The following is a 27,099-nucleotide window of genomic DNA, read 5'->3' on the forward strand; positions in this document are numbered from 1 at the left end:
CTATTGTCAGTATAATGTTGAACTGATTTGTAGTACTACAAAATACACAAAATATAAACTGATGTTGCTTTCAGGTTTTTTTTTTTTCAGTATAATGGTGAAGGGTTTGTTGAATTTGATTGTGAATTCGCGGGAGAGTAGAGTTCAGCTCACGGTTTGTGATTACAGTACTAAGTAGTAAGTACTCACTTTCATTGATATTGGGCCTAAGGTTTGGGCTTTAAAATGTAGATGTGAGCTTAATACATAGGCCCATTATTACTCTATTTGGACTGTGGTTAGTATTTTAATTTTTAATCTATATTGATATTGAGCACTTGTTTAACACTCCGTATTATTAATAGTAAGTTAAATCCTCTGCCCCTCATATGCTAAGACTTCATGGATGACAAATTAAACACTTCTCCCACTCATTAATTGCTGCAAAAATAAAACAAAATGAGTTCGAATGAATAGTTTGGTAATTTATAGATAAATTGTTAAAGTTGATATGCAATGACCAAAGTTCATAAATTAAAAAATAAAAGCACCTAAAAACATAACAAAATCCAATTTAACCAATGAGCAAATTAATTTTCTACACTATCACGTGGTATCGAAATCGTTTATCTACTCCACAAACTTAAAAGGCGTGTAGCCCTTAAGCCCTCTGCTGAGACCTTCAACCGCACCACAGCCGGCGGCTAAAGCCACGAGCAAACAAGTCACGTTGATCGTTTGAAGGCCGAGCCACCGCCACGTGTGCCACGGGATCTTGTTCGTGGTGATGTACAACTCGATGGGAAAAAACACTGTCAGAGGCCAATACCCCACAGCCCCAAGAAGGGCTAGAATGTCATTGAAGAATGGAATTATCATTGAAACTAGGGTTGCAAGTGCTACAAACATAGTCCTCCAAATCAATCTGAACAAATTTATGGTCAATTTATGCTTGCCAATGCCAATGCTGTATTCTGCATTGATGAACTTCGATTTCGGGAATCTCCTCCTGCTACGTTGCTCGACCGCCTTAAAGATGGGCTGCGCGCACACCTATATAAATGTACGATCGAGATATTTAATTTAAAGCAGCGACGTACCCACACTTAGAACAAGGGGTACAAGTGTACTAAAATAGCATTAGTGATCTAGTGGCAGAAGGTTCAATTCTTTATCATAACCCACAAATAAAAAATCATGGATGCGCCACACATATAAATGCTTTACAAATAATAACAATGGGTCTTTGCTAACCTGATACGCCCCGACAAGATGCGCCACGACGCAAGCGTTGGCAACATTGACCAACCAAAAGGGCTCGTAGAAGCCGGTGAGCATATTCCCGGGCGCATGGTTTCCGAGCGCCGCGTAGCCGAAGCATCCGCACATCATGTAGAACGCGGTCGTGGTCGCCACCGCAACGGCGTTGGCCCTTTTCATCACTACGTTTTCGGGAGGTGTTGCTTTTAGTGTATCCTTAAACAAAGCCCAAGAAATATATTTCTAAGCAAATGTAATGAGACACAAATCAAATACATAGCCACATTTTTTTTTATTCTTGTACTATATGTTTACCTGAATTTCAATCAAGATTATGGAATAACTATATGCAAAAGCAATGTTACCAAAGGCTCTGAACACTCTCCACATCTTCTGAGAAGGAGATAAACCTATACCGATCTCGATGCCACCAAGGCTGGTCCCTCCTCCTTTCCCTGTCAAATTAATACAAGAAAATATTTGTCACAACAGTTTAGACAATTTTTTCCTTCTAATTTCTCACTTTTCTAAAATAAGTTTTTTTTTTTTCGGTTTTCTTATTTAACACCGTGACCATCATCAAATGCAAAAAAATAAATAAATAGAAATTGTACCTGAAACGAATTTTGCAAAGGCGAGGCCTGCGCCTATGGAGGAATAGGCCAAAGACATAACAGCTGCAAATAAAGAGAGGAATGATAGTTTATCGAAATTAGGGATTTGTGACAACAATACTTCAACAATTCCCATTCCAATCATGTATTCAATGTGAGAAGCTCTGCATACAGCTTCATGCCCTTTGATGCGAAAGCACTCTGATTTCTCAATCGCCCTATATATATATATTTAATTCCATCATAAATCATTTCATATTAAAAAAATTTGCATGGCGCAAACTGTCGGAAAATCATTATGGTCAATTTCAGGTTAATTTCGCAACTTTTAAAAATGACTAATTATATCACTTTAATAATTTTTCTCAATTGTTCTATGATTTCAAATTTGGAGAAATTATGTATGACGTGACAGACGGAAAATACTATGAGAACGAAACGTTTAACTACTTAAATGGTGTCGGTTAATATGTCAAGTGACTCAACTCAACTCAACTATATCTTTAATATTATACATATATTTGTCACGTCAATAAATTCAAGACACATTACGCAAGGATATTTCATCATTGGGCAATTGAAAAAATACGATATAATTAATCATTTTTTAAGTTGCGAAATTAATCAAACTTGATAGTTTTGTAGCTTAAAAAGGAAGAATAACATCATATCATTATATCATACACTATGCTTAACGATGTTGTGATGGTGTAACCGACCAGCAATCCACCTAAGATGGCGTATTGAACCGTGGCACACATTCCATACATCGCCTCACCTAAATACCCACAAAAAAAAAAAAATATTTGGATTAATTTGAATTTATTATTTCAGCTAGCTTTGCCAAAACAATAATAAAAACTAAGCATTTTTACTTTAAATCCCACCAATTCGGGAAAAAAAAGATCGATTTATACCTAATACTACAAAATCAGACTACGGAATGATAAATCACTTTCCAGACTTATTTCTGATTCATCATTTTGTAGCCGGATTATGCAACTAATCGCACTTTTTCCCAAATTGATAGTTTAAAAGTGCGAGTTAAAGCTAAAGGCGTGTTTTTAAATAAATATTGAAAGGTGCAAACACAAATTATGAATACCGAAGTTATTTTTGATGACTTGTGTGTACGTATGACAAGGCGCGCCGGTAGGAGTTCTATAGCAATCTGCTAGTAGATTCGATGTGTACAATGTTACGGCAGAGAAGACGACGAGAGTTGTGGCGCCGGCGATCCATCCCAACTGCGCCATGCCCCAAGCTAGTGATAGAACTCCAGACCCTAACACTGCTGTGATAATGTGTGCACTTGCTGTCCATAGATTGCCTAGTTTATGTTCAAAGTGTTAGATTCAATTGCTAGTTGAAAATACTCCTTTGTGCATAGTCCACTATACATTATCCAACTTTGACTCAATTTGGGTTTAAGAAATGAAGTCGTATAAAGGAAAGTGAATGAAAAAAATTTAGTTTAAATTAGTAGAAACAAGATTTTCACTTATTAAAAAATGGTAAAAGTGAAATGAGACATTTTTTTATATAGACATCCATTTTTGGCGAAATCGAAAATGGTGGATCATGGAGAATGATGTAGCTAAAGATTTTTGATTAAATATTAAGCATTTCATTTTCGTCACTTTTTTTTAGCTTCAAGAGTGAAAGATATAGAGAAGTCAAATGTAGGATTACAAAATTAAGGATAGAGAAGCAAATAAACATTTTGGTGTTGTAAAAGATATCCAAAAAATTAAAATAATAGTAATGCAATACCTGTCCTCTTAATTGAGTTTTGAGATTTATCTGCTTCCAATCCAGATTCAATGCCTTCAACTTGTGTATTCTGATCTCGATCTCTCACCTCTTCCATGAATTATTATGAAAAACGAGGGACTGCAATTATAGCTAATTCATCATAAAATAAACACGACCGAAATACTCCCTAAAAACACTGTTACAATAATTGTATGTAAAAATTAGTACTAATAATCACGAAATCTCTGAATTTGGTGAAAAAAGCTTATAGTTAGGTAGAAGAAGCTTTGAGCAGAAGCTCCATATTCTTATAGGTATATCAAATCTACGATGGCATTTAACAGAATTATAGACGTTAATTACGGATAATATATATTATTACCTTTTGAATTGGTAGATTCTGTTTGGGTAGTAGACTGAGCCCTATAAAACAAGTCAATTGTCTAAAAATTAAGATTTGTAATTTTTAACGGACGATTTAAACTAATTATGAATCTGTATTCTGAGAATTTATCAAATAACAAAGCTAAAACTATTTATTAATAATGTTATATGCAATAACATACTTTCGCTTTGCATCCATTTTTATATCAAATTGTTGTGACGTATGCGAGTCCTTGATATGAATCGTATCACCTAAAAATTTTCTATGGAACCCCATAATAAATTATTGAATTAATTTTTCATTGAGTGCTATAGTGAATTGGGTAGAAAGTATAGGGAAAGAAAACCCTAAAGTATATACTAATTCCATGTTAATAGAGTCATTTTCTATTTTGAGAAGTTCTAACATAACTGAGTCATTTATATTTTTGACAAAAAATAATACTCTCTCTTACTCTATTTTCTCACCATCTCTCTTACTTTATTCACCATCCACTTAACACATTATTCTTAAACTTCATGCTGAAAAGAAATGTCTCAATTAACAAATAACGGATGGATGAAGTATCAATCATTTCACATTTCTTAAAACCTGAACCGCCACAAAATAAGACATTTATGGCCTGGCCGGGAATAAATTATATTCCTCCTTTTCTTTTACTACTATGTTCGAAAGCATATGTCAAGCATTTCACATTTATTTTCAATCTTACAAAGTTCAAATTTTGAGTCCAATCAAGATCTTCAAACACAAAAAGCACCAACTCTTCTACCAAGAGTTGTTAAATCTACCAAGATCTTCAAAACACAAAAAGCATTTACTTCCCTTGATAAGATAAAAACTATTGCACTTTCTTGGGTCGATCTTATATACAACGTCCAATATAAATGAAATAATACTGAATCTTGAGATAGCCAAAATAATACTACCAAATTCTGTTAAGATTTCCTTTTACTCGACCTTTTAGTAGTATTTGTAACAAGATTCTTCAAAATAATGCAATATGCATTTGTTGGTCTAAAAGAAGTAAAGAATGTCAATGGATGCATGTGGATAAAATTAATATATTTAACAACATTTTAATGATATTGTATCGTAACTCAAGGTACTTAAAAAGAAAAGTTTTCCAAGGGAAATGTGAACGGAAAGAAATGGTACAATAATTGGCTGAATAAATCTGGGAAACAAAAAAAGCTTGATCATGACCTAAAAATTCCTTGTCATAAGATCAAAACATATGTCTAATTGAAATATATTAGTATGTTAGATATATTAAAGTGTCAAGTTCCTGAGATAGCAAGCACATTTTAGATTCAAAATACAGACAGAGACCAATCAAGATTATCAATAAAACCTAAAGGACGGATGAAGCTGCTTTTATTACAAGTTTCAAGTGCTCTTATCATCAATCTCCGAGCGTGCGTGGATCACAATGCCAAACCCGACAGCCATCAGCGGATAATCCTGCAGAGTCACAAAAGAAGATCAAGCTATGTCACAATAGCATCATAAAAGAAGAAATACAGTATTTGAAATTGAATAGTACCCAACATCAATTGCAATGGAAAATAATGTTTTTTTCAGTCTTAAATTTTTACGATTTGAACTCAAACTGCTGAACACAGTTTCTCAACCCAAAACAATATCTTTTGTAGTCATAGCTGATGAAGGAGCTGTTAAGCCAAAACACTAAGTTATGAGTGAGCTATGCCTTCTATTAAGTCATCTTCCTAAGACATGAGCTTTTTCACCAGGAATCATTCTTGAAACACCCATTTTGATGTATAGCATTTCAGTTGTTTTACATTTAATAAAGTGTGTGTGCGGGTGTGGCTGTGCGCGTGTCTCACAATGCCATAATACGGATGTTCCAAAGACATGACAATAAGAGTACAAAAACTGAAGAGACATCATAATAAGTGGATAGCATTCGTACTGAATCTAATTTAGTGGGGATTTTAGATTTTCAAAGAATCAAAGCTCATCACTATCTCATGGCTAGAATATATGCACCAAATTTAAGGCACGCCAGAAGGTCTTACCGATAAATGAAGTGATACTTAAACAAAAATTAATCAAATTCAAAAAACAAAACTGAATATGCAGCTTAACAAAAGCCTATCTCAAACAAATCCAGTATTGGATCCCCAAAGCGTGACTAGTGTAACAATGCAAGACCAAAACAATCAATCAACAGTTACATGTAATAGATGCAAAATGAAAATCATGATAGTACCTCACTTACCAGATAATCTCTTCATCATTTGTACTCGAACGTTGGAGGAGTTGGCGCATCAAAGCTCTCCAACACCTTCGTCTTACTTCCATCACTTGGCGCTGCCTCTTCCTTCTGACCAAAAAGGCCTCCAAACCATGACGAAGAAGATGGTGATGGTGATGGTGATGGTGATGAGGAAGAAGAAGAAGATCCTGCACCCATGCTGTCAACACTTACTGAAGGCTGACCAGGCATTTGACCGGGATATCCAGGCATACCAGCCACATTTGGAACGGGATCCTCCATGGGAGGTAAGTTTTGTGGTGCACTCATCACTTTGTTCAACATTATCCCAGCTCCCTCAATCAAAGCAAGTAAAACGCCACCAAACAATGCTGACCGAGAAGCAGCACCCATTCCCTGACGCATCTGCAGAAAGCCTCCCGTTGCTGCACCTGCTATGATCGAGTTCCATGGATCCTCTTTCTGCCGCATGTACACCATTGTACAGTCAAAGGTGGAAAAGAGCCCACCCCACACTGCAAAACTCCCACCAACACGAGGGGCATTCATGCGAACTGCTTGAGAACCCCCGATCAGACGCTCACCTTTGGGAGAGTTATAGGTACCTTTCAAGAAATGGAAGGCTGCACCACCAACAGCTCCCATTCCAAAAGCTCCACCTACGTCATCAAGGATACGATCCGGGCAAGGCTCTCTAGATGTTTCCGGAGTGCCCATAGATCAATTCCGGCAAGCCAACGAGATAAAAGGTACACAAGTAAATTATTCCTTACACTTGTTTCCGGAAAATCAAATTATCCCAATCGCCTCCCCTATAAATTAACACGAATTAGACCACTTTCAAAAGCAAAAGGTATATGCATGTTTGAATGATCATATAATGTGTAATTATCAATTCCAAACAACAAAGATCAAACTACTTTTCCATCAAATTCATTCATCACAACACACGCACAAAATATAGTTATAAAATAATTGACTAAAAACTCAATTGATTATCAATTCAGTGAATCCCTAAACAAAATAACACACATCAATTTCGCTAAATTCAAGACATTTAAAGTACTATTCGTTTCATTGAAAATAATCCAACAATTTTTAAAAATCACAACGAGCTGAAAAACGACAAAAATGGAGATCAGCAAAAACAAAAACCCGTGGAGTGAAGAAATCTAACATAGTATTTGATATCACAAAAAGTTCAGTCCACCAATTAATTATCCGATAAGTTAATGGGAGAAATATAGCTAAAAATAAACAGAACATCATAAACGATAAAATAATGCATTCGTATATTACGCGGCGATGAATTCAATAGCCAAAACAGGAAAATAAGAAAGAAAGAGCTAGGAAGCAAGTAGAATTTACGTCGTTTGGTGGGGTTTTGGACGACACTTCAAGGGTGAAGGGTTTAGGGGAAAGCCGGTAACAGAGATTCGAGAGGGGAGAGAGAGAATTTATCATTTGGATTTGGGCTTCACAGATTTAGTTTTCGATTTCGGCTTCGCCTATATTTTTTTACTACTGATAATTTTATGATAATTTTCGAAGTTACAAGAATTTGAATAGGGTTTCTGATTTTTCTGACAATTTGCACTACTTAATATTGGTAAATTTATAGAATTAATTTATTTATGTAGCCTCGAGAAAAAAAAGACCTCAAGAATTATTGACCTTATAGCATATTTTTGTAATTGGTTGGGTTAATAACATCTTTTGATAAATTGCGAAAATTTTATCATGATGTATTTTAATAGTCAATAATTCAGGTTGCTGAAAAAGCCACCATTAATATTTTATATCCATATGAAAACCTAAAAGAGCGTGTACAAAAATGAGACACGAAACAATATGTTGATGTTCAGCAATATATGTGGAATAGTATCAAACGGCAAGACATTTGCAATGTAAAAGTACAATAATTATTTTTTTCAACAAAAAATGTAGTACTATAATAAACAAGTAATTTAGTTAGAGCAACTACAAATTGACATTTGAACAATCCACCATTAAGAAGTACAACACCATCTCCAAAAATGTCTCACAACAGCATGGGAAGTTTGCAGAGCCACACTATGTTCTACCGCTTCTTCTTTCCACCCTTTCCAGATTTAGAAGAGCCGGCTGCAGCTGATGTGGCAGCCTCCTGTTTCTTCGTTCGACCCGGATGTCGAGGAACCAGCTCTGCAACTTGAAGCATCAGTTGCTTCCCTGCAACACAACAGGAGATCGAATTAGCAAGTCCAGGACAGAGCTCATGGTACCAATCCCCATGACAGAAAAACACACATAACAATGACATAATAAGAGGCATTACTTCAAAATTCCACTAGACAAAAGCCTAGGACAAGTTACTCCAGAAAACAGTGGTGGAACAGGAACGAGAGTGAGAACAAACACCTCTCTTCTATTCAATGAGCAAGCACAAAGGGAATTGTGTTGAAAACTTGAAATAGACGGGGTTAATTTAGACCTTTCACAGCAACTACTTTGAGATATGAAAAAAATTGGTTCGTCAATTTCACTAGTCGAAAAAGTACCCAGACAGCCATGGTGGTGCAGATCAATAAAACAACCCGATTAGATACTTATGTCCTTCACTGAGATGATCCTCTAAATAGGCAACCACATATCCTCGAAACATAATTCATCGTTAGAGCTAGAATGTGCCTAACATCATTTTCATTGTCTGCCTGCGTCCTTTCATGAATACTTAATGAAGCACTCTCAATAAGAGATTTTGTGTTTCAAATGTAAGTGAATACAATTAACCATGTTGTGCAGAGCAACAAGGTGGAGAGCATGCCTGTGACCAGTGAGTTAGTGACACGCCTATAAGAAAAAATCCCGATTCCCTTTAATATGGCCGCCAGAAAAATTACTCCTCGAGCAGCAACCCACAACTCTAATACACTGTACCAATCTTATATCATAATAGACCTTTACCATGCTATCATTAACCACAGACAAATGAAATCGAAATATAAAAAAACAGTCATCCCAAATTCCAAATTAGACAGAAAACACCATAGCAAAGGTAAAAAAAAATGCGGCAAACACACAACAAGACCAGAGGGGGCTACTTACTCGAAGTAATAGCTGGATTTGAGAAGCTACCATCTGCCTTTTTCAACATCACTCTCACTCTACCTCTTTGCATAAAATCTCGAGGGTATGCCTTCTCAGTCTGATGTGAAAGTGAAATCCAATCAAACCAATCCAATTTACATCAAAAGATAAACTAACAACAACAAGAAACTAATCAGAAGAGCATACCTCAATCACACAGGGGATTTTCAGGTGAGTGCAGCAATCGTAAACCTCGGTGCATGTAGGGTTTTCACAAGCTTTGCTGGCATTGATTCTCCGCCCCTCAGCTAGGGTTTTCTTCGAATTTATGTAAATTGGGTACAAGATCACCCATTTCTTGATATTCTGCAAATCGACATCCATAATTTTGTCCTGAAATAAGATGACAGTAAATCAATTCAATATACCATAAAGTAATCCTTGAAATTTGTATCGATGAGCACACTAAACTGATCAATGCATGTCAATTCTGAACTTTTCATAATTCCTCTATCAGAATCTACTCTGGCAAAAAATCGAGTTATACACAATTACAGATCAATCGAGCCAGGCAAATTAAATTCCCGTTCAACAGTACTGAATCTTCTCAACTACGTCATGAAGTAATCTATAAACATTGACAGCGTGATACTCCCATCAATTATACACCACATCTTATTCATTTGATTTGGAACGGAAAAACAAAAACAAAACCGAAGATCAAAGAATAAAATGTAGATTTTGCACCGATCGCTCCGAAGAAACAAGGAGAAATGAATTGGCGATTTACCTCAGGCGGCAGCGCGAAGTGGGTTTTTGAGAAATCTGGAGAGGAACGCCGGTGGTGGTGTGAGACGTTTTAGAGAGAATTGGTAGTCTTTTATGTTATTGGGCCTCGACTTTGGACAATAATGCTTCCAACTTAATGGGCTTTTATGATATTGATATAATAATATTGCTATAGCTAAATGGGATTTTATGATATTATAGTTAATAATCTTTTTGGCTTATATATAATATATTTGTGATATTATTATTTTTAGATTTTTTTCGGAATTATAGTTAATCATGATGAGATGAAACTTAACAAACAAAATTAAAACAAATCATGATGATTGATGAAGTTTAATTTTTTTTAAAGAAATAAAGTATTTTTGGTAAGAAAGAAATAGTACATTAATTAAAAAAGGCTGCATACGTACTTTGGACACAATTGAGCATTAATTTGATTTTCTCTATCCGATCCCTTTGAAAATAAGTTGTAATAAAATAAGTCTATTTATAATGGAAAAAGAAAATAAATATATTGAAAAATGGAAAAAGAGAAAAAAACTCAAAAAGAGAGAAAAAAGAAAAAGAAGGAATCATGGAAAATAGTTGGAAACGTCGTTTTTGCCTTCATTTATACTTGGACCATAAATTTAATTAATGGTCCTGCGCTATTTACAAGGACAACAACCTTACATAGCATTTTCCATATTTTGATTTTTTTAATTTTTATATCAAACAATTGTATATCAATAATTACAATAACATTATATTGGAGATTGAGAATATTGCTTTGGTTTATTGGATAAAAAAAGCAGCATTTGATCAAAACACTGACGTAGCAATTGTATACTAGTGCCTCCGTCTATAAATAGATATTCTACTGATTTTTGCTGCACAGATTTTATGAATTAACGAAATAGATAAGTATGAGTTAAAAATGTTGATTGCATATAAATAAAATGAAATGAGACTTATGAGTTAAAAATGTTGATTGCATATAAATAAAATGAAATGAGACTTATGAGTTAAAATTGTTGATTGCATATAAATAAAATGAAATGAGACTTTTATTACGGAGCATATTAAAATGGCAAAAAGATATTCATATTGTCAGATGTAGGATGTAGGGAATTATTTTGGTTATTACAAAAATAAATTATGTTTAACGATGAAAATAAGTAAGGCCCATGTATGATCCATTTGCCTATTATGGGCCTTGCGTGGGCTTGATCTTGTTTTATCATTGATACAAATACTACAAGTTAATGATTTTAAGTTTTTTAGAATTTAATGAATACCCATATCATAAAATTGATGGAGGAAACTTTAATTGTATATAGTATTTTACAGAAAATCACATGCATATAGCAGAGAATGATTATAAGCAGAAAAAGTGAGAATAACATAAACTACATTACATAAAATCATTCCACACGTACTATTTTTGTCCACAAAAATATTCTTATTCTTATCTTTTAGTCAATCCAATGAATTACTAGTATTCATCTATAATTTCCGTGAAACTATATCGTCCACTATTTTCGTGAAGGAATGTAATATAGTACTCCATTCCATATCAATATCATTCCACACATAAATTATTGACCTACCCAGCAATCTATTATCGGAAATCTGATTGATATGATAAAATTGTTAACAATATGAATACTGTAGATATTCATTTATAATCCCACAAATATTGGAACACAGCATACTGTTTGATTATAATTTTTTCACAAATACTACCTCTTTTCCACGTTAAGTGTCACATTTTCACATTTCAATCCGTCCCACAATAAGAGTCACATTCAACCAATCAATTCTACTCACATTTTATTATAAAACTAATATATATAAGTGAGACTCATAGTTCACTAACTCATTCAGCTCATTTTTCTTTATATTTCTTAAAATCTGTGCTAATAACGTGAGAGGAGGTAGTAGTTATATATATAGGCATGAGAATAATTAGTAAATTTGTTGAAAAGAAAGAAAAAGAAAAAGTAAAAGCAAAGAAAGTGACCTGACTTACCCTTTGGTCAAAATGTTCAACCAATGGATGCATAGTAAAATGCGAGAAAAGATAAATAAATTCAAAGCCAACCCTATATAAAAGCCCAGGCGAGGGTAAAATGCAGTAAACTGAGTCCATTCCCTCCCTTTTTACTTACTCCATTTCTCTCTCGCTCTGCAATTCACCGATCTCTGGTACGTAAACACGCCATGATTTATGAAGTTTTTTTCTGCTTGCTTTTGCATTTAATCAAAATGCAACTAAGTTAACTATGTTTTTTTTTCTCGCATCATCTGATTTTTTAATGCTCGTCGTGTGTGTTTTTTTTTTCATTTTTTATTTACTTGCTTTGACTGATTAGCTTTGATTGATCTTGTTCGTGTATCTTAACCGGTGAATTTGTGGATGCGACGGTGACTCATACCAATCGGTTGCTTTTTACCAAATCGAGTATTGATTTGCGGTTGATCTGTGTAGTTACTTTAATTTTGCTTTATTTTCTCGAAATGAAGAGAATGCATGTCGATTTTAGTAATTTTTGTGCTGCTTCGGTAGTTTCTATGCCGGAATTTTACTCTTGACGCGAATCAATGCCATATCTGTTTGTTATATTGTTAGCATTGTATGCTAGATATATACAGTGGACATGGAATTTGTTTCATGATGGTTTATGTGTGATTGAATGGTTGAAATTGACTTCAAGTCACGGATCTATGTGGTTTATGGAAACATGAAGATATCTTACCTACTATAGTTGATTTCAGCACTGTTTTAATGAGAAAAATTTGCCGATCAAGTATAAATATCCATGAGATGTGCTACTTTCTTATAGAATTATTTGCATTACACACACTTGTGCATTGTGTACTGACATTTCCTTTGTCCTTCCTCTAATGACGGGGAATCAAATCAATGGTGACAGATGGAGCAGGTGATTCTCATTCTCACTAATTTCCGCATTAGTAATGTTATGTTATTTGTGGTCTCATTTATGATTTATGGTGCAGTATGAAAAAGTGGAGAAGATTGGCGAGGGAACATATGGAGTAGTGTATAAAGCTCATGATCGTGTAACTAATGAAACCATTGCGCTGAAGAAAATTAGGCTGGAGCAAGAGGATGAGGGGGTGCCAAGCACTGCTATCAGAGAGATTTCTCTTTTAAAAGAGATGCAGCATGGAAATATTGTGAGGTATGATGAAAACACAGTTTGGCTTCTTAGGAAATTAGATTCTCACAAAAGAATATAACAAAGAAGTGAAAGCAGGGAGTTCAATGCACACATATATGCCATTATCTGGTTTAGGTAACCTCATTGAAAGTTCTGTTTCATCCGTATGACATTATACTCCAGATAACCTTATTTTTGCTTCATTATACAATGTAGCTATCTCCGATTTCCAGGTTTGTGCTCTAAACTTCCTCTCATGATGGTGTTGCAGGTTGCAGGATGTGGTGCACAGTGAGAAGCGTTTGTATTTGGTATTCGAATACTTGGACTTGGATTTAAAGAAACACATGGATTCTTGTCCAGAATTCTCACAGGATCCTCGTCTCATAAAAGTGAGTTGACTTCACTTCAATCTGCCTTTTCTTTTATCTATGGAAGACTGCTGTATTTAAATAGAGTATTAAATTTGAACCATGCAAGTATATATATAGAAGAAATTTGTCACTCAGAGACTAGATAGAAATAAGTAAATAACAATGTGTGCATGCTTTCATAAAGTTATAATACGTCATACAGTGTTTTGAATAGTCTTGTGCTAGCAAATTAATATTATTAAGTTGGCTTCACTCTTGCAGACGTTTCTGTACCAAATACTATGTGGAATTGCCTATTGTCATTCTCATCGCGTACTGCACCGAGACTTGAAACCTCAAAACTTGCTAATAGATCGACGTACCAATTCACTGAAACTTGCTGACTTTGGACTGGCCAGAGCATTTGGTATTCCTGTCAGGACATTTACACATGAGGTAGATTCTTCAAAATATGATACTATTATGGCAGGCTTTTCTACCAAAAAAAAAACCTTTTGACTGCCTCAATCGCGTGGTTTGTAATTGTGACTTGTGAGAATTGTTTCTGATCTTCTAAAACATGACTTCATGAGAACCCCAAGCTTGGAAAACCGCTTCATATTCTATGCTGGTCTTTATTCAACCTTATCCCTTTCCAAAATCACTGGGTGTATATCTCAAACAAAATTGGGCCGGAAGTTTCACATAATAGTCGATGATCATCCTAAAACTGACTCAAGAAAGGATCTCTTACAAATTGGCTGACACATTTTTTCTCTTTTGTAGGTTGTGACTCTATGGTACAGGGCTCCAGAGATACTCCTAGGATCGAGACATTATTCTACTCCTGTTGATGTGTGGTCAGTTGGCTGCATATTTGCTGAGATGGTAAACAAGCATGCATTGTTTCCTGGGGACTCTGAAATTGATGAACTGTTCAGAATTTTTAGGTGATACATCTGGAACAACAAATCATTGTTCACAATCATCAACTTTTCCTTCCACTACCGAGTTTCATTCTATACCAAAGTTACCTATTTATGCTTTGTATTAACATAATGCAGGGTCGTGGGCACCCCAACTGAAGACACATGGCCTGGAGTAACATCCCTGCCCGATTTTAAATCATCATTTCCAAAGTGGCCATCCAAGGTGATTAGTCTACACATCTAAATTTTCTGCCCCTTACTCTGAAACTATCAGATTATTGAAGTTTTAATTGATATCTCTATTTGCAGGATCTGGCAACCGTGGTACCAAATCTCGATTCATCTGGCCATGACCTTCTTTGTGTAAGATGCTTAGAACAATATTAATGCAAATTTTCTAATTTCTTCACATAGTATTACAACTTCAAATGAAGATTACATTGTTCAATCCTTCACTTTGTTTTGCATTAAAGTGGCTTGCCTTTGGATATATCACTGGCATGAAATTTGATCTACATTCGTTTTTATTTTTAATTTAATTTTGACCTCCTTTTACATCTGCTAAGACTAGCAATCTACATTTTATATAATCAAATAGTAAAAGATAGTGTGATGTTAGGATAACTAATGTATAGTTTTTCTCTTACAGAAAATGCTCTGCTTAGATCCGAGCAAAAGAATCACGGCAAGGGCTGCTCTTGAGCACGAGTACTTTAAGGATATTGACTTTGTTCCTTAATAAGGTATTATCCGCATCCTGGTGTAAATGTATATTATTATGTGCATCTGTGAGATTATAATGGTTCAGACACATGATATCCGGGTGATTCTACCTCCCTGTTTTTGATTTCTCGGGTTGTTCTGGGCAAAGCAACTCTGGATTTAACAGTAGCTCGTTCTCTAACTTGCTTATGGCCTTTCTTGTGTGGTTGTGATTGCTTCATTTTTGTCTGGTTGGTTGTAGGATCGGGTTGTTGCAAGACGTTTTAAATTTGGTTTGCTCTATAGTGAAGTATTATAGTAAGTATTATGGTGTGCTTTTGCCTTCTTCAAGTGTTGCCTTATACAGTTTTTCAACATACTATTTAAAATAATCACACTTCTGCCATGGTTTTTAACACCTTTTTTGGAATAACTTCATTAAATCTACAACAAACTCACGGGCGAGGGGTGATCGTACATCAGATTTCAAAATTTAAACATGAATGGTGAATTGCAATAACAAATCTATATATTCCTTTGAAATCGACAACTCTTAGTCTTAGTCTTTTTTAAATGTAGAAATCATTGAAACTATTTTCCTCGATTCATCTCGTTACAGTTCAATCATAACATAATGGAATAGTTCTGATTCAGTTATTCTGCCTTTTTCTAGTAGGTTAAGATTGGTCCTTCACAAAAAATGCCTTGAGCCACATTCTCTTATAATTGAAAGAAACTTTTTCATCATCGAATGGAATATGTGAAGTGGACCATAATGCTATTTATGTGATCTTAAATGAATAATGAAGCTTCTCGTATATCCAATTGAAAGCAGGATCTGTATCAAGTTCATGCCGAACTTTTTAAAAATAAATGTCTTACTTGATGCATGTTTTAAAAAATGTAAAGATACGTGAATATAAAAAATTTAATAGAATTTAAATTCTACTTTTATAAATTAATTGGTAAGAAGTCCATTTATCAAAAATATTACAAATAATGTACAAGTAGTATGACCGAAAAGTTATTTTCATTCTACTGATAGTAACATTTACTTATTTATTGAAAAGTTATTTTGTACATATTTAGTTAGCAGTTTTTCATTCTACAAGTAGTAACATTCACTTATTTGGCATCACCATCTTCATTCCTCCTCATTGCGGCTTTGACGTAGGCGAGTTAACGAGCTTCTCTTACAAGCTGAATTACGAAAAGGAAAAACCGCGCTTAATTTGTAGACATACACGTGTAATCTATTCACAAAAACTTAAAACAAGGAAGACCTGAAAATAGTTCTCAAGCTTCCTCTTGAGGGTTGCATGCTCTTGTTTTACCTCTTTGAATGTTCTCACGCATCTACAATAGAGTATACACAAATTATAACTCCAAATAAGAATACTACATAATGAAGAAACAAATTAATAAAACCCTGCCAAAATGGTGTAATATTCTAAAATCTGGACATGTCACATATATGTATAAGCTTGGTATGTAAGAATAGGTTAAGAAGGGAAACAAGATTACCCATCTATGTTCTCTACTTTGCAGTATTCTTGAAATTGTGTGCATTCCTTCTTAACTTTTTTAGCACCAATGCTACAGACACAGAGTCACCTATCAAATATGATCAAATCTACACCAAAAATTAATAGAAAAATAAGGATTAGTGTCATGTATATACCTAGAGCTGCTGCCCTGGTATTGATGCATAATATTATCCAGTTTTTCGAAGTCCCAGGGAGTATTTTCTCTGAACCGAAGATGATCACTAAATGTTAGTAGAAAATAACAAAATTCAATGAGGTCGAATCTGATGATGTTATAGTTTTGCAACTTACAGTGTCAGTTGTATGTTTCGAATAAGGCGGGTCGAGTCTGTGTAAAATAGCTTGACCACTTCTTCTACAAAGTTAGGGTTAGCTTCATCTTGCAATTCTTCCAATTGAAGGAACTGTTCATCAAGATATCCCTGAGAGAGAAGCAGCAAGGATGCAGAAGTGGTATTGATTATGAGAAAGGGAAGGCATCATCTTCGAACTTATTGATGAATCAAATATCAGTTCAAAAAGAAGAAAATCGCTTTCTTCATGATTGTTTAAGGGAAAAATCTAACGGGGATGGTTTCCTCTTTCAGGATTTCTATATGAAAGGCCAAACAAAAGAAAGGTTGATTAACGCGATAATATACAAAACATTGCCACACTTCATTAAAAACAATATACTCCATATTTTTGACGTAAAGTAGAAACTAATCTAACTTAATAGAGCATTCCTCATGCAGGAAGCTCCAAATAACTCGTAAAATAAAATATATTGCTATAGCAAAAGGGGAAACTAACCTGATTGAATAGAGCATTTCTCAAGTAGGACGCTTGGCATTGCAGTTGATTGCACTTTTCCATTGTATAAAATATGAAGAAAATGCACAAAGCAAGTGAAAAAAAATAGACAGGATTTCTGGATTTAATGGGAAAATAGCCTAAGGCTGCATGCATTATATATAGGTGAGAAAATTCGACACGTAAGTGAAGATAAAGATCCAAAGAAGGTCCCCCATTTCCATATGTACTACTATTAGTGTAAATGGAGAAAAAATATCTTGCTTTCAAAACTTTGTAACATCTTGCAGTAGTTTTAAGATGTCCAGAGAGCTTGAATGTGTTAAAGAAGTATATAGCTTTAGCATGTTCAACAGTGAGACATACTTTAATGAAGAGCTATCCAATGACAATATGACATAGATAGATGGGGACAGCGAATTCAATAATGAAGTAATGACTAAATTTTTTTCATAGACCAACCACATAATCTAATACTAGTACTTATCTTACCACGCGCTTTAGTTTCCATACTAGGATAATTTTGATATTTTAGCTATTTAATCTGGGATATATAAATCCTACTACTAATAATAAGAAATATCAGTAGTTATACACCTATTGTAGAATTGAATCATTGGGAAACGAAGAAACTGTGGGAGTATGATGTATAAGAGCATCTCCAATAGCACTGGACGTCAAATAGCCATCAAATAGCCTTCACACTGCCACATCATCAGCACTACAATTCTCCTGCCACATCAGCTTGCCACATCAACGGGACATCAAATAGCCCTCACATAGCGTTCACACTACCTATCCACATCACTAATAACAATTATATAATTTAATTTACACTCGTATCAACATACGGAATTTAATTTACGAGACAAATACGGAAAATTCGAATAATAATATTAAAATTTAAAAAGTACATTAATTTAAAAAAAAAAGTACAATAATTAAAAAAATTACATTTAAAAAAGTACATTCGATGGCAGTCGTCTCACCGATGTGGAGGTATTCGTCCCACATGTCTGCCGCGGTGCCGTAGGCCAACTGCCTGATTGCCGCAGTGCACTTTTGAATAGGGGTGTGGCCGGGTCTGCCAGCCGCATTGTGCCTGAAGCGGAAATACAGATATCGCTGCTCCAATGCGTTAACAATACGCATAAATAAGTCCCGCCTCATCCTAAAACGACGCCTGAAATGGTTGGCGTCAAAACGCGGCTCCTCTGCGAAGTAATCTGTGAACAGGCGCTGATGTGCAGCTTCATGATCACGATGCACCACTTGTCGACGGTGGACAACTGGTCGTGGGCGAGGTGCCGCCGGCTGCATATAACTCTGCATCCATCGATCAACCTCACGGCTCGTATAGGCATCTAGCTCTTCGTTCATCATACGCTCGTACTCATCCGCATCCCCACCACTACCACCGGCATTACTCATTTCTTAAATTGATCTTGAACAGAAAGTAAGGTAGAGAGAATACTCGTTAAAACAAGTGGTGCGAATGAAAATGAGGTTCAACGCGCGTATATATATTGTTTTCGAAAAAAAAAAAATTTAAATCCGACGCCGGTTTGGCGCCGATCCGGGACGCACAATGGCGCCCGTGAGGATCGGCGTCGGAACCGGCGTCAGCGCGGGAATCGCCATGGCGACGCCGATTTCGCCGACGCCGGTTCTAATGGTTCGGCGTCAAACCGGCGTCGGCGAAAAATCAGCGTCGCGGTGGTGACGCCGGTTATTGGAGATGCTCTAAAAGAAGAGATGGAGGAAAGATTCTATCCTTGGGAACATACAAAGACATGCACGCATAATATTCTCTTACAGCTGAGGTTTTTGTCATCCCACCACATTGTCACACGTGTCCCTTCTTGTGCCACCTCCAAAATCCCCACCATACCACACAACACACGCATGCATGCACGTACACGACATTCAAATATATATTAAGCATAAATCTCTCTTCTAAACTCACTGGATTAGAATCTGATTCACGTCTCTAGATAGGATCTAATTACATAAAAGCGGATAATTAAACTGACAGTAGTTTTGGCAGCAAAAAAGGATCAATTTATCCATTGCTACTAAAGGATGGTTTGAGGTAGCGAAGACAAGACACAACCAAAAATTACAAGGTGTTAAAGATAACTAGATAAGGACATTTCAAATAATTGAGGATGCTGTCAGAGAAACTAGAAAGACCAAGTGGAAAAGACCTGAGGTCGCTCATATTCATACATTTGTGTCACAAGGAGTTCTTATCCTCATCAAACTTTTCTGAGTCGGTCATTTGTTAACAATTGGGATACCACTTTTAGCTGATATAACTTTTTGTATCCCTTTCCAGAAAATTAGGATACCCTGTGTGCCACTTCCAAGGGATCAATGAAAATATCACAGTTTCTCTCCCTCCCCATGACGCTGTCTCATAGCCATAATTTCTCTGGCTAAATCATATGATAAACATAGTATTCTTATTCTTATTACAATCACTTAACACCATAACCTTCACAATAATTAGTTAGATTTTACTAAACACAATCACTTGTGTTTGTTTGTGTATACTTTTCATGTCGTGCAGGTGGTGCATGTTTATGTGTAATGTGAAATTCAATAAGACTAAATACCAGCACAGAATCATCCCTATTAATTGATGGGCAGGCAAATCTAGCCTAGCCTAGCCTACAGTCAATAATAAGTGATGACATCCCACAGTTGTCCATGCTGTAAGGCCATCCACTACGGGTCTCGCCGGCGTCTCGCAGACGGGACCCCGGCGCGACGCGTTGCAGTTCGCCGTCCCGTCCCACGCCGTCCCGCGTCTCGTCCCGTGTCGCGTCCCGTCGAGCCAAGAGACGGGCTGTCTCGCCACGCGCCTAGGCGACATGGCGCGACCCGGCGTCGTGCGTGACGCCCACTCGCCGACCCGCGAGTGGGCGTCGGCACGTGCTGACGCAATAAATATTTTTTTAAAAAAATCGAATTTAAAAAAAAAATAAAATAAAAATAAAAGAAAAAGAAAAAAATTTTCTAACGGTAATAATACCGTTTTTTTAAAATTTTTTTTATTTTTAATTACTTTTTTTACTCTATAAATACTCCTAAACTCATCCTCATTTCACACACAACTACACATCTATTCTTCCTATCATCTAAATTTTCTCTCAATTTTTCATATAACAACTCAAGATGTCCGGCGACGGCAACTACGGCGGTTCCGGCTCCGGCGGGTGGGATCTCAACGCGTTCGGCGATTGGGAGACCATGATCAACACATTGGGTGGTTCCGGTTCGTCAACGCCGGGGATGATTAGCCGGCGAAGTAGTTTTTTTATTTTTCTTTAAATTTGTATTTTAAATTATGTTGTGTGTTTTTTTATGTTGTGTGTTTTTTAATAAAGTGTGTTTGTTTTAATTGAATTGAGTTGGGAAAAAAAAATAAAAAATGAAATTGAATGAATAGTAATTAAGAGACGGAATAAGGAACAGTTAAGGGACGGAGCGTTGCAGGTTCCGTCCCTTAGTTAAGGGATGGAGGAAAAAAGGACAGTGGGGCCCTCAAATAGTGGTCAAATAGTAGTTAAGGGACGGTTTAAGGGACGGTATAGAGACAGCATAGTGGATGGCCTAAAACTCCCCAAAAAAGATTCTGTATTTGGTTGGGGTAGTGGTATCATAGAGATATTTCTAGGCAAGTATGACGACTAGATAACTGAAACACGTCGGATATCATTGGCATGGAACCAGTGGCGGGTCCAGAAATTTCATATTGGGGGTACGATAAATAATTACACCGACTTTGAAGATTTAATATTCAATCTATCTTTTCTTTTGTTATCGATATAAAAGATAGATTACTTTTTAATATTATCACTCGAAAATGTTTCACTATTAGAAGTGAAAGTTCATGGATATTTATATATAAAAAAAATTATTTTTGTTCTGAAAAAGTTTTAAATATTGAAATAAAAATAAAACATATCATATTTTTTATATAATCCCAAATTTGAGCATCAAAATCATAAATAATAAAGATTTTCAATCATACATGTTTTATTGTGTAGTATAAAATAAATGAGAGAACAAATGTATATTATTATATTTAATCAAACATTAGATGAGAAACAATTAACAATTAATCAAGATTCCAACAATACATTATTTAGAATTAACACCGAGAGGAATCGAACCTGGGCGAATGCTGTGTCAGAAGAGCATATTACCAATAGGCTGCTGGCAGTTTTGGGGTACACTGGTACCCTTTTGTTCTTAATTAGATCCGCCAATGCATGGAACTATATGAAATTAGAATAAGCAAAAATGTTTAAATTTCATAGAGCTACGACAATGAACCACAATTAACAGGAGGGATAAACTACTAAAATGAGGAATCCAAGAGTGTGAAATTTTAAGATAAACAAAAGTCACCAATGATTAGAAAGAGAGAGAGTGTTTACCCTTGGATAAGAAGCCTGGAATCCTTATCACCACTGCAGCAATCCCACTATAAGGCGCTTAGTGAAAACAGAGTTCATAAATGTTCCAGGAATAATGAGCCCATGAGCAGTCTCTGTCCACATGTTGATGTGGATGAGATCATGAGAGTGGTCACAAAACCAGCTTTTTTAAAGAAACAAATGCTTTAAGGCATCCATAAGAATGTGATTTTGATTCACTAGAGACAATGGATTCTCTTTTCCTCTGTGTTGTTGATAAGGAACCCCACTGAGGACATGATAATCCTCACATATGTTCAACTTCATTCCACAACAAAAGTAAATATGTAAAGAAGTATTCCTTTGCATCCAATAAGCTTCCAAACTTTAAACCCCAGACTACTGTTAATGATGTTTCTTTGGATTTGGAGACATAATCATGTTTCAGCACGCTCAAACCTCCTTACGTCTCGTTTCTAGGTGTATACAAAAGTAAATCAGATCCATCATATTTGGGCCTTGGAATTTTTGGACTCAACTGAAATCTACTTATTTGCTTGCTGAACTTTTGTGGCTTGGTGAAGGATTATATTAACACGATTCACATTCAAAGTAAGTGTCATAGAAATTCATTCATCTGCATAACCATTTCATTGACACACCCATAGATTCTCATCAAATTGTATGCAAGTAGACAGTAGTCACAGTACCCTAAACCTCAAAATATCAATAACCACTCTCCTTCCCACACTTATATAGCTTCATTTCTCAACCAAATTATTCACTGACTAACAGATAAGAAACCAAACCAAAAATATAAGATGGGGAGTATGGAACAAATTCAACCCTCATGCAAATCAAATATGAGATGAAATATAAACTGGAGAAACTTGATTAATTCTTGAAATCAAATAAGATTAAATCATATAAGATGGACGAACTCGTCCGCCCCAGTGTGGACACCATTAATAGGGAAATGCTAAAATTGTTTGAAATGATGAGAACAATAATGTTTCAAGTCTACCTAAAAGACGCTTTTGACACTCCGAAAATCTAGTTTCCACATCACCACTAATTTCAACAGAAAGATGGTCTCATTAAACAATCACAAAGTTTTAAATGTTATAAGATTAAACAAAAATCGACCAAAAATTTACAATTTAAATTACCATTTTTTTTGGTTTGCCGTTTACCAAGTATTCTAAGCAAATGATTGCACAGGTCAGATGCAAAATGACAATAGCGGTTGCAGAAGTGTAAAATCGCATATCCATTCCAAACCAATAATCTTCGATATGTATTGCATGCGGTTTCTTCAAACAAGATATGGGGCTTTTCCTATAAAAGCGCTATTTTTAACACGATTTTAAAGAATTAAACTGTCCTTATATACAAATTTCGAATCACATGGCGCCAGACCTACAGTCTACACACTGAAATCTCCGATCAAAATCAGCGTTATCCCAACAGAAAGCTCCGAATCTCATCCTGCTGATAACCTCCGGTGTCGTCTACTCGTCTCACCAGAGACCGGTAGCTTCCTCCGGGCAGGCAGGAGTCAGTCGGCTCTCCATCCAGTCAATGATGTCCTGTGCAATTTCTTCACGTTCGGGCTCAAACAGAAGGTCGTGCAGAAAGCCCTCGTAAAGTTTGATGTTCTTGAATTCAGATGGCGCTTCGTTGTACAGATCCTGGGAAGCCAACGGATCAGTGACCCTGTCAGCCGTTCCGTGGAGGACGAAGAACGGCACTGTGACGGAACGGAAGTTGCACATCAAGTACGAAGAAATGCGCAGAATCTCATGTCCAGTACGGACTCTGATTGGTCCGGTGTAGACCAATGGATCCGAGTATTTGGCCAAGAGAGCTGCTGGATCCCTCGAAACTGGGATTCCCCTTTTGTTAGCACCTTTGAATTGAAATCTTGGAGCCACCAACGAGAATATTGGTGCAACGGCCTACACAAAGTGGCAGCAATAATCAACTTTATTTTTTTTAGTTCTTTAGAAATCTATTCAAGAATGAAAATATATGACGTGCACCAACAATGGGATGGGCCGGCTTGACGCGCAAAGCAGGTGAAGTCAGTATGACTCCTTCGAGCATTTCTTCTACGTGGGAATACGAGGCAGCCTGTTCGTACGATCAGATAAAGTAAGGAGGATAGTTAAGTATATAACGTAAAAAAGGATCTCGGGTTTGGATGGCCCATACGTACCTTCAGGACAACTGCCCCTCCAGTCGAGTGACCAAACAGAAAGCACGGTACACCTGGGTTCTCCGATTTGACCTTTTCCAGGAAAGCCGTCTTTCAAAAGAAGGGAACAGAGATGGTTAACAAAATAGCATATTCTGAAGTAATATGACACCATCACAAAAGAATAGACTGCTTGTGACATGGACAGCTGAACTTACAGTATCTGCTACAACATGATCGAGTGAAGGTACATATCCATGCAAACCATCGCTTCCGCCATGACCTACCAAAGAAGAGTTGAAACTTCAATGCAACTTAAGCGGTGGCAGAACTTCAGTCATTAGCATTTCGTTTATCACAGTAGACAGATAAAATCAGAGCAGACCACAAACCAACCAAGAAAGTGGGTTTGGATTCTCAATTTTTTCAAGACAAACTGTTTACATTTATATTTCGTATGGGGCATCAATACTACTATGTAGTGGAGGAATGTGGCTAGTATTACACCTGGCTTGTATAATTACTATCAATTGGCTAAAGCCTTGGTTGAAAAAGAAACAGAGCCTGTTATCATTCTTAATTAGACAAATTATTATCCGCAAGAAAATCTAAGAGAAAAACAAGTTGTGCTGTACTTTAGTAATTCGGGAGCAGCAGATGTTTAAACTTTAAATAATACAAGATCTAGAAGATGGTTGAAAACACTCTGAGCACTTACCTATCCAGTCCATTGCATATGCCCCAAACTTGTAGGAGACTAGTTGTTTAGCAAAATTGGTGTAGCGCCCACTGCAAGGAAAATATTTTATGGTTAGTATTAGTGTATTACTAATCATAGCTAGCAACAACAGCTAACTTTCATCTATGGCAAAAGAAAGAAAAAGATGAGGTCAAGCAATAATATACCTGTGCTCATTTAGCCCATGTATGATGATAAGAATGCCCCTGAAACATAAGACACTTATGAGTAAAACATAAGAACTGCAAATGAAAGACAGGCCGTTGCCAGAAAAAATTACAAAAAGAGTAAACGTGTGTAAACAATAAGAAGTAGGATCTAGACATTTCATTTTAAAGTAAAAGCCTCAGGTTCTAACATCTAAAGAAAAATTAAAACTTTGATGCCAAGTATAAAAGGTAGGTGTATACATAGAAAGTATTGAAGCTTCAATTATAAAATGTAGAACCAGAACATGTAATTGGCCGGAAGTATTACTCTGTTCTAGTACTATGTTAACAAAATTCATTTCCCTTGCAAATGTTTTACTATTATATCTTGAAATTATATATATGCATAATAGCTCATGTCTACACTGCTCTTCCATAAAAGAAACCTGGCATAGTTTGTTATAGGAAGCTCATTAAAATGGAATTGATATCTATAGAGGCAGAGAGGATCACACTTGAGCACAAACAAACAACACACATGATAAGTTTCTATGACTAAAATCAGCTTGTTTATGTACACAAAGTCACAAACCAACACAATAACAAACTTTTCCATTTGTATACGAATCGAAGAAGCTATAGCACAAATTCTAATATGTATAATAATCTTCAATGGAGAAGACATTTTCACCAAAACAGGACTAAGGTAATGCAAAAAGTATTGCTCAACCAGTCTAATTCCAAGTCTGCATCAAATTGAACACATGATCAAGTAAAATGCTTAATTCACAGCTCATAATTCTAGTGCTAGCAGAAATTCCACAGCGTAACTGTCCAATTCTTATATTGAGATTATTGAATACAAAACCTCCAAATCAACTAACATTAAACCTTCTTCTCACAGTCACGATTCAAGCATGTCAAAGTTTAACAAAAATTTATTCAGCTGCGTACTGCCAGAGAAGTTGCGTGTGGAAATAGACAGCAAGCGAGAATAAAGCAATTCGATAAGCAAAAGCGCGAAAACAAAAAATTCCCCAATTCGACATCACACACCAATCAAAACGACCTAAATTATACCTCAATTCACCGGAAACCGGCAGCCACGATCTACAGAAGAGCGCATTCCGCTTCACTCCGAAGAACAACGACGTCGTCCACGAGCACCAGCTACTACCCTCCGTTGCCATCTCAACCTCCTCAGCCAAAGCCCTGCGCCTCATCGTGTCCTCCTCGTCTCTCCGGATTCCGAATTTCCGACGCCTTACCGACGAAGACGCCGTCCGGGGGGAGGACGGCGGCGAGGCGGCGGCGGAAATTCGGTGGAGGCGAGGTAGGAGGAGCAGGATCCACACAAAAAACGAATAGATTAGCAGGAGCGATCTGCGGAGAGAGTCGTAGGAGAGAATCGACTGGCGGAGGTTTTTGAAGACCGGAATTATGCGGCCGCTCGCGCCGGATGTCAGCTCTTCCACCGGCACCGCCGCGTCCATTCCCCTCTTCCTCTTTTTTTGCGGTGAAATTGATATATTGTTCGTCTATGGAATTGTTTAGAGAGAAAAAAATGGAGCAGAGGTCTACGCAGAGGAATTGATGGTTGAATTTTGACGCGTTACCGGGATTACTATATAGACGAAATTTTGATGGTCTACGGTTTCAGTTTTACAGTGATGTCAAGTTTGAATATCCGAATCCCTTTTGATCTCCAGGAGCGAATCACGTTACAATCGGACAAACCGACTTAAATTCAATATGGAGTAGTATTAAAATAAGAAATAAATATATTTTATTTGTAAAATTGGAGACTTTATGCACATTTTATTGTCAAAAGGAAGTAAATTTATTGTACTTTATCTTTTCACAAAATGATTTAAAAAAAACGGTCTCGTTACAAATTAAAAGCATTTATTGGTTTATTGCCCTGTAAAAATAAAATGAATGAGACCTTTGTTATTAATCAAGCACCTTTAAAATATGGAAATAAATAATGAAATTCTGATAGAT

The 27,099-nt window shown here is 36.1% G+C and overlaps 6 protein-coding genes across 10 annotated transcripts; 1 reads left to right on the forward strand and 5 right to left on the reverse strand.

Moving 5' to 3' along the window:
* Positions 1-565: 565 nt before the first annotated feature.
* Positions 566-3,725, reverse strand: LOC121751451 (amino acid permease 8-like). The gene is made up of 7 exons (XM_042146205.1): positions 3,627-3,725; positions 2,959-3,183; positions 2,538-2,631; positions 1,854-2,071; positions 1,555-1,694; positions 1,234-1,455; positions 566-1,032 (listed from the first exon to the last, which is right to left on the reverse strand). The coding sequence occupies exons 1-7, from the start codon at positions 3,721-3,723 to the stop codon at positions 610-612; spliced, it is 1,419 nt and encodes a 472-aa protein (XP_042002139.1). The 5' UTR covers positions 3,724-3,725; the 3' UTR covers positions 566-609.
* Positions 3,726-5,216: 1,491 nt separating this feature from the next.
* On the reverse strand, positions 5,217-7,797 carry LOC121752924 (mitochondrial import inner membrane translocase subunit TIM17-2-like). Of its 2 annotated transcripts, none has more exons than XM_042148026.1 (3): positions 7,604-7,797; positions 6,230-7,047; positions 5,217-5,457 (listed from the first exon to the last, which is right to left on the reverse strand). In XM_042148026.1, exon 2 carries the CDS (start codon positions 6,950-6,952, stop codon positions 6,254-6,256), a length of 699 nt encoding a protein of 232 aa, XP_042003960.1. In that variant the 5' UTR covers positions 6,953-7,047; positions 7,604-7,797; the 3' UTR covers positions 5,217-5,457; positions 6,230-6,253. The 2 variants fall into 2 exon arrangements, with proteins under 2 accessions (XP_042003960.1, XP_042003959.1); XM_042148025.1 differs by having other exon boundaries at positions 6,239-7,047; positions 7,604-7,795.
* Positions 7,798-8,089: 292 nt separating this feature from the next.
* LOC121750552 (signal recognition particle 19 kDa protein-like) lies at positions 8,090-10,248 on the reverse strand. The gene is made up of 4 exons (XM_042145109.1): positions 10,095-10,248; positions 9,512-9,697; positions 9,323-9,422; positions 8,090-8,446 (listed from the first exon to the last, which is right to left on the reverse strand). Exons 2-4 carry the CDS (start codon positions 9,686-9,688, stop codon positions 8,316-8,318), a joined length of 408 nt encoding a protein of 135 aa, XP_042001043.1. The 5' UTR covers positions 9,689-9,697; positions 10,095-10,248; the 3' UTR covers positions 8,090-8,315.
* Positions 10,249-12,208: 1,960 nt separating this feature from the next.
* Positions 12,209-20,779, forward strand: LOC121751088 (cell division control protein 2 homolog A-like). 3 transcript variants are annotated; one of them, XM_042145804.1, is made up of 10 exons: positions 12,209-12,283; positions 13,012-13,020; positions 13,097-13,281; positions 13,532-13,652; positions 13,896-14,069; positions 14,400-14,563; positions 14,678-14,765; positions 14,852-14,905; positions 15,192-15,285; positions 20,764-20,779. In XM_042145804.1, exons 2-9 carry the CDS (start codon positions 13,012-13,014, stop codon positions 15,279-15,281), a joined length of 885 nt encoding a protein of 294 aa, XP_042001738.1. In that variant the 5' UTR covers positions 12,209-12,283; the 3' UTR covers positions 15,282-15,285; positions 20,764-20,779. The 3 variants fall into 3 exon arrangements, with proteins under 3 accessions (XP_042001738.1, XP_042001737.1, XP_042001736.1); XM_042145803.1 differs by lacking the exon at positions 20,764-20,779 and adding an exon at positions 15,507-15,590; XM_042145802.1 differs by lacking the exon at positions 20,764-20,779 and having other exon boundaries at positions 15,192-15,590.
* On the reverse strand, positions 16,172-17,818 carry LOC121751089 (histidine-containing phosphotransfer protein 4-like). The gene is made up of 6 exons (XM_042145805.1): positions 17,584-17,818; positions 17,083-17,213; positions 16,926-16,994; positions 16,769-16,840; positions 16,528-16,600; positions 16,172-16,444 (listed from the first exon to the last, which is right to left on the reverse strand). The coding sequence occupies exons 1-6, from the start codon at positions 17,737-17,739 to the stop codon at positions 16,424-16,426; spliced, it is 522 nt and encodes a 173-aa protein (XP_042001739.1). The 5' UTR covers positions 17,740-17,818; the 3' UTR covers positions 16,172-16,423.
* A 2,477-nt stretch (positions 20,780-23,256) lies between the features above and the next one.
* LOC121750495 (caffeoylshikimate esterase-like) lies at positions 23,257-26,768 on the reverse strand. Of its 2 annotated transcripts, none has more exons than XM_042145031.1 (7): positions 26,176-26,768; positions 25,114-25,152; positions 24,926-24,996; positions 24,426-24,490; positions 24,229-24,318; positions 24,051-24,143; positions 23,257-23,968 (listed from the first exon to the last, which is right to left on the reverse strand). In XM_042145031.1, the coding sequence occupies exons 1-7, from the start codon at positions 26,586-26,588 to the stop codon at positions 23,531-23,533; spliced, it is 1,209 nt and encodes a 402-aa protein (XP_042000965.1). In that variant the 5' UTR covers positions 26,589-26,768; the 3' UTR covers positions 23,257-23,530. The 2 variants fall into 2 exon arrangements, with proteins under 2 accessions (XP_042000965.1, XP_042000966.1); XM_042145032.1 differs by having other exon boundaries at positions 24,057-24,143; positions 26,176-26,767.
* Between the last annotated feature and the right edge of the window lie 331 nt (positions 26,769-27,099).

The sequence above is a fragment of the Salvia splendens genome, chromosome 10, assembly GCF_004379255.2.
Source record: "Salvia splendens isolate huo1 chromosome 10, SspV2, whole genome shotgun sequence".
Lineage (NCBI taxonomy): Eukaryota > Viridiplantae > Streptophyta > Magnoliopsida > Lamiales > Lamiaceae > Salvia > Salvia splendens.